Source organism: Saccostrea echinata, unplaced genomic scaffold (genome assembly GCF_033153115.1).
Source record: "Saccostrea echinata isolate AGI-Se365-2 ecotype Australia unplaced genomic scaffold, CSIRO_AGI_Sech_v1 ptg000002l, whole genome shotgun sequence".
Taxonomy (NCBI): domain Eukaryota; kingdom Metazoa; phylum Mollusca; class Bivalvia; order Ostreida; family Ostreidae; genus Saccostrea; species Saccostrea echinata.
The window spans coordinates 26,858,788-26,865,963 of NW_026889751.1; the positions used below are offsets into that span (position 1 = coordinate 26,858,788).

At 32.0% G+C, this 7,176-nt stretch overlaps 1 protein-coding gene across 1 annotated transcript; it reads right to left on the reverse strand.

The window, feature by feature from the left end:
* Nucleotides 1-3,695: 3,695 nt before the first annotated feature.
* On the reverse strand, nucleotides 3,696-5,926 carry LOC133175834 (uncharacterized). The gene is made up of 5 exons (XM_061310966.1): nucleotides 5,480-5,926; nucleotides 5,142-5,256; nucleotides 4,934-5,041; nucleotides 4,585-4,745; nucleotides 3,696-3,886 (listed from the first exon to the last, which is right to left on the reverse strand). The coding sequence occupies exons 1-4, from the start codon at nucleotides 5,875-5,877 to the stop codon at nucleotides 4,650-4,652; spliced, it is 717 nt and encodes a 238-aa protein (XP_061166950.1). The 5' UTR covers nucleotides 5,878-5,926; the 3' UTR covers nucleotides 3,696-3,886; nucleotides 4,585-4,649.
* Between the last annotated feature and the right edge of the window lie 1,250 nt (nucleotides 5,927-7,176).

Here is a 7,176-nt window from a genome sequence, read left to right on the forward strand (position 1 = left end):
ATATAAGTGCTTGACATGACGAATGCGCCAAGCTCTTATTATTATTTTTTTACATATGTCTGGCCTAACTGTGCCTTCACTTCTGGGTTCCTTGCCTTTGATAAAGGGTTAAGTCATAACCAACACATTTGCAATCTACAGGCTTTCTCGACAAAATATATCTCCCTCATCTTGATGAATTTTAAGATTTCAGTATAATGAAAAAAGTGTCTGAATTTTTTATTCTTCAATTTTCATAATGAATACAAACATATCACACATGCCGTACCAGTATGTCTATTTGTTAGAAATGTATATTGATAGATTAGACTAAGCATGGTTGAGTAAAAAGCAACATATAAGCAGTAAAGTATTGACATAAGATAGAATATATAAAATTTAACAGTTTATAAACATTTAAGAATTTTTATTCCTAAAAAAAAATTTAAATATCACATATCTTAAAAACAAAGGCTGAATTTTCATTTTTCTATTCAAACCACTATTTGTGACTTATATACCATAAAAAAAATGATAGTATGAATAACCAAATGGTAAAGCTTGACATGTCAAACAATGGTTATTTTACGGTGGGGCATTTACATTAATAAGTCCACAATGAAATGTAGAAGAAAAGGCGTTTTCCCTAGTTGTTTACAAATTTGATTTTAACATATGTACATGTAATGCAATGTATATGTTACTGAGTGCATACGAAAAACAGCTTTTTTGTCACTATGTGTGTATCCTGAAAATGGCTTAAGTAGGCTAATCAAGTGATCCTGTATCGTCTAGTGCTTCGTTTTGCTGATAAAATTCTTCGTTGGTGCTTGTTTTCGGTTCCTTTTCGAAAATCTCTTTTTCAAGGCCAATTTTTTTTTCTGCATATACAATGCTGGATTCACTTAAAAAATAAATAACAAGATTATATTATGTAAGAAGATGTTAGACTATGAAAGAAGTAAGAGTGATCTTACGTACAGAAGTTAGTAAAACCAGTAACATTTTGTACATTAAAAGTCACGTCAAAGGAAACATATAGTTTTAATATTAATTTGTACACGTAAAAATGTCACGGCAAAATACATTTCAATATTTCACATTCCTAACCTTATTTGCTAGGTAATCAGGGAAAGTTATCTGTAAAATGAGAAAGAAACTGGGACCAAAATATTGGTCTGCTCATTAAATAATTTCTAAACTAGTTTGTTCTCTTCCCTTTTTCATTTTAAAGATAACATTTGCTGGTTATCTCCCCAATTAAGGTGAGGAATGTCAAATTTATTTTGTGTCTCAAGATTTGTACATTACAACTGCATTCATTTGGTCCTCGTCAGAACTGCACATGTAAAAAATGTTACTGATTTTACTTTTCGAAGTTCTCATTTAACTTTCTGTACATAATAGGAAGATTTTTAACTTTCTGTACATAATAGGGAGATTTTTTTTGACGGCTCATTTCGGCCATCTTAAGATTAGACATGTACGTACCTTAATGTTAATATTTAGGAAAGATAAATCAGTCGTACATTAGAACGTAGAAAATTACCATACCATATTTTAGCTTAATAATTTGCAAGATTTTATCTTCTTTACGTCTTTTTAAGATGTCATGGATATTGAGAAAGTTCTGGATTCTAATTCTTACCTAAGATATCCCAGCCTGAAATAATAACAACTAGTGCTAATTGTAACGGGAACCGTTACAGATGTTCCCCAAACGGCTCCCCAATCCCTTGTGATGCCCCATTCCCTACAAGCTTCAATAAATTAGACAATACTTTTGTAATATAGATGGACACTTTATTTTTAAGGGTATTTCATTGGAAAACTACTCCGATATAGCCATATGGGTATGAGCCAATCTAATAGCTACATTTTTTACATTAATTATCTTATAGTGTCTCACAATACATACATTTGTTTTAAATATTAAAGAATTTCATTGAAAAATAAGAGAGATGTAACCCTTTAAGTATTAGCCAATCAAAATTCAGCATACGCGCATGCATGGCCTTGCATTCAATTTTGATAGTATCATAATGTAGGAGGTCTATGTGCCTATCCATGTCTTAAATTTCATCCTGTTTTGTTAAAAACCAAGGGAGTTAAAGACATTTAAAGTTTCAACCAATCAGTTTGCAGCACACCTGTAGCGCGTGTTTTCAAGAAATTTCCTATATAACATGTTGTAGCACCTTATAATATATACTTATATTCTAAATTTCAAAGTATTTTGTCAAAAAACAAGGAAATTATTGAGATTTTTGTATCAGCCAATCAGAGAAGAGCGCACATGCATGCGCGTGAGTTCACGCTAATTTGACCATGTTGTCTTGTCTAGACTACTAATATATCTTTATATTTTGAGTTTCAAAGCAATTGATCAAGAAATATAAAAGTTACGGCTTCATCAAGTATATCAGTCATTTCACTCATTGCACGCGCGCGCACGTGCATGCATGTGCGCGCAAAATGACCTTCGTTCCACACACCTACACAACATGCCTATTAACCCTAAAAAGGTTTCATGTCAATCGGATGAGTGGTTCTATGAGAACACTCCCGGACAAAAAAGTACCGGAGAAGAAAGTAGAAAAAAAGAATAATAATAATAATAAGAAGAAGAAGAAACAGAGTAAAAACAATATGTTCCCAAACTTCGTTTGGGGAACATAATAAACAGTGTCAGCCCGTTACGCCACAACACAGTTACTAAAAATATAAGATCTGAAGATTATTGTTGAAAACAAAATTGCTATTTGCACTTGAGAAAAATCGGCAATTTTTTTCTTTTTATTTATATTTTGCAATGTTCAAATCACTGTTGTTAAATATTCTTGATGGTAAACAAGCGTCTAAAACAATTAATAATTTAGGCTGACTTGGGGATTTTTTTTTAAATCTCGTTTTTTATAAAACAGTTAAAGTCGAATTATGAAAGTGAAACGACGGTTTATTCGTACTCTAAGTGGAACAAAAATTAGTTGAATTGCACACACACACATTGTAAACAAGTTAAGACATACTAGTATGGCTAATTAAGATTAAACTAAAAAAAATTACTGTAGCAACATTTGAAAAAACACCACGTCGTAAAATATTAAATTAAATTAATAATCAATGTTAACATTTGCTATATACTGTATATATATTAGGGCGAACGAGATATACATCGAACAAGATATAGGGCAAAGAAGAATTATGGCGAACGGACCCTGTGCGGACGGACTCATGCGTACAGGCCGATAGGGCGAACATTCCCGATACCTATTAGTATACACATTATGTTATTACAGCCTGTCAATAGATTTTGTTGTAGAAATTTTGTAATTGTATTAAACTGTGTTTGCAATTGAAACCAACTAAGCGGAATGGAAGTCTGAATTTCTACATCATTTATAAAGCAGAATAATAAACTAATCTATAAATATATACTATATATCTCCTTCCTTAATAATAAATTGAATATCATTTGTAGTGAAACAGTTTCTCCAAACTTTAAATTAACGGTGAATTAGATTAATACACGAGGAGTATCACTGCACCACGTGATAGGTCATGACCTGATTTCGGATCCAATAATTTATAGGGGAGTAATATATGTCAAGTAGTATTCTTAAACAACCAAAAGAAAAAAAATTAAATATTTAATTAGTGCAATAAAGAAATTAGACATACTAACAAAATATTAACATCAAAATTAATTACTTTGAGACGACGATGTCAACCATGATGCGAAATTCTCCCCTCAGTCTCGTGCATCTTTGTCGATCATGTGTGGATGAGCAATTAGATACCATTTTTTTCATAACTCCTGAACTTTTGCTACTTTCTCTTGCAGTTGTAGAAGTTGTGCTTTATAACTTTTCTTGAATTTCTGTATCTCCGTTTCCGATTTGTTCATCTGAAATCAAAAGACAATTTTTTTTAATATCGTAAATTGATCATATGTAAAAGGCACATCTGCTTTATATTAAGATATTTTACTCTAAAAAAGAAATTGATGACAAACCAACATCTATACTTAATGTTAAACTTAATAACTTTAACTTTTCTTTCGTCAACTTTCCTTATTTCTGTAGCAATATTATTATCACCTGGTATGGGGTTTGAATCTCAAGTTGATTCAATACGCAAGAACTTGTTCTCTTTACAAACAATTCTTAAAACGAGCTACTTACAAATAAGCTGCTCATACAAGAGCACTACACTCTCATTAAAATTTGTATTTTGCAAATCCTTTAGACGATACAATGACCTTGTTTATAAATACAATCTGTCGTTAAGTACAATATTGATTGACTCTTTCATGAAAAAAAAAATAGTCGATTAATTTCATATTAGATTGACTACAGATTTCTCCGTTAAACCGATCATGACAAAGGGCAAACAGCGAGGGTGACAGGTCCAGAGGAGATGCTTTTTCTTTCATGGCACCTGATCCAATCCCTGAATTTTAATTTCCAGAGGTCCTTTATTGCTTTGTTAGCAGCTTATATTGTTTCAGGAACTTTAATGACTATGTTTTCTGTTCGTTATCTTCTCATTTTATTCTGACGCAATTTCAACATGTACATTTTCTCAAATAAAAAGACACGTTACTTTCATTTGATACTGTTGTGCAAGGTATCGCCGTTCTGCCTCGAGTCGAATGTTGTAGATATTCCTTATATTATTTGTTGTCTGCATGATCTGCGCGTCCCAATATTTTGAATTCTGGTTTTGTCAAACACCCACTCGTCATACATCCTTATTCCGATGGTCTTCAAAAGAATTATTTTTTGGTATTTTAATGTTATAGTTCATGTATTTTAGTACTTTAAACTAATGAAATTGTTTGACTACTTTTAGGAAGAATAAGCTTGCTTTAGTTTCTTCTTTCCATAGTGCGTTCCCTATGAAACATTTATAGACGGTTAGAAAATTATACAGAAATGGAAATACTACATACCTGATTGAGTGTTGTTTTGAAAAAAGATAGTTCTGCACTGCACATGGCGAGTCGATTGTGAGTATTCTTCAAAATCCACTCTTTTGTATTTGCTAATGTTACATTCCACTGCAAAAGGTGTTCAATTAATTGAACGATTTCATTTTATTAGTTTTAAAAATGTTGATTCAGTTACATTGTGAATAAATAAATTTAATTAAACATAAACCTCTTTCATTTCGCTAACTGTTGAAGACAAGTTTTCGTTGCTCTCTGACAATGTAGCAACCTTCTCTTCTAATGATTTTATTCTGCTATTTTTATTTTCCAATGCCCTTTTATATCTGGGAAAAAGATAGAGCCATTTTGTCATATCGATTAAAGAATCATTTTATGTTTCTATAACATTTGTTAAACACAATATTATAAAAAGGGAGGAAAAGTGCTGAATATCAACCATTGAAGGGTGTTAGAAGAACTGCGTCCTGCTTAAGGTTAAACTTTCTTTGAGCCTATTTCGTGCATAACGTTTGACTCAAAGTATGTGTTATCATGTTAAATACAAACCTTATTTCATTTCTTTCTAGTTCATCGATTCTCTCTCGCTCTTTGCTGCAAACTATTGAGACATCAGTGAATCTGTCTTTCGTGTCATCCCACTGTAATTGATATTGTGATCTTACCCTTTCTTCTATACTGATTTCCTGTTTAGTAAATTTATCAACCGTTGTTTTCAACGAAAAAATTCTGTCATGAAGTTCCTGTATTCTCGGGTGATAATACGATACATTTCGTATTAGAATCTCAAGTTCCTCACGTAACTGATATATATCTTCGAGTTCTAGTATGTCGCCTTCATCAATCGTTGACATACCACCCAAAATAAACAAAAGTGAGCGAACATTAAAATCAATGTCTGCATAAATGTGCGACTGTGGCACACAGGGTTGAGGACAGCTTTCCATTTTGAAGTATGTTTGAAACTACTGGTAGAGCTTACAGAATTCTTTTATTATATAAACTGCAATTTGCATAATTTCTCAGAAAATAATGTCTATGTTAATTTCTTTCTCGGAAACTTGGTATTCATATGCAAATTAGTTAACACATTCAACGGCAAAAAATATAAAGATCTTTATACAAATCTAAACAAATCAAGACACATCTTCGGCTGGTTCTCAATATGTTTTCACAGAATAAAAAAATCGTTGATGAGGTCGATTCCAAATTTAATTAAATTCGTCTTACACAATTATATTCAAGGTCTTTTGTCTTTAGTGAAAGTAATTCTTCTTTGGTGCTTCTTTTTAATATCCTACACAGCTCTACTCCCTAAACTTAGATAAATTCAAATTATGCTACTAAATATCCTAAATGTTTTGTTGAATTTCATATACGCATTTAATCTTGCATTTCTGATTCAAAGTCTAAGGCAAGGTGTAACGATTGATAAGGACGCTTATTCATCCGTGGCTTCTAAGTCTTCTAAGTTTTTTTTTTATTATTTGCCCTGGGATTTAATAAGGTATATAAATGTGTAACTGATTGCAATGCGGCATGATACATAGTAAAATCTTATGCATTTTATGTGCAGTGGGAGACAGACAACGTATTTTTTCACAGAAAAACAACATTTTATTATCAAAAAAGAATTTTATTAAGGAGGGCCGTTCCACCTTGAAAAATCTTAACATTTTTAGATATAGATAAAGGGATGTTCCCTAACATGAAATGTGCTATTGCTTTCATTTAATCGAGGACGTAACTGGATAAATACATAAAACACTTGGTGAAGGTCACACATAATTCAACTTCAGCCTGATAACTTGAAATTTAAACTTGTAAAATGTTCTATTTAAAGCAACAGCACTTTCTAGAAGCTACAATAAGACAAAAAAATTCAGTTAAAATATTAATATGGTCTGTAATTCTAGTTAGGTGACACGCTAGATTTTTCGATAACATTAACTTCTGGGTACATCACACATGGAGTTGTGTATTGGGCTTGGCATATTTATGCTTACACAAAGCTTACAAGGAAACGTTAAACAGTTGTACAAAGCGGAGAAGTTCTCCGACTTACGATGGATGAATTGCTTGTCATTAAAGCTTGTGTGCTAGCGACCACGAAGAAAATTTCGATCAAAGTTCAGATGCACAGGTCGTAGAATATCACCTGTTTCATGTGTATTTTTGGAAAATTAAAGTGTTTAACGTAGAACGTACGTCGTATGACGTCATAGTTAATGCAAGACTGTCTCAGC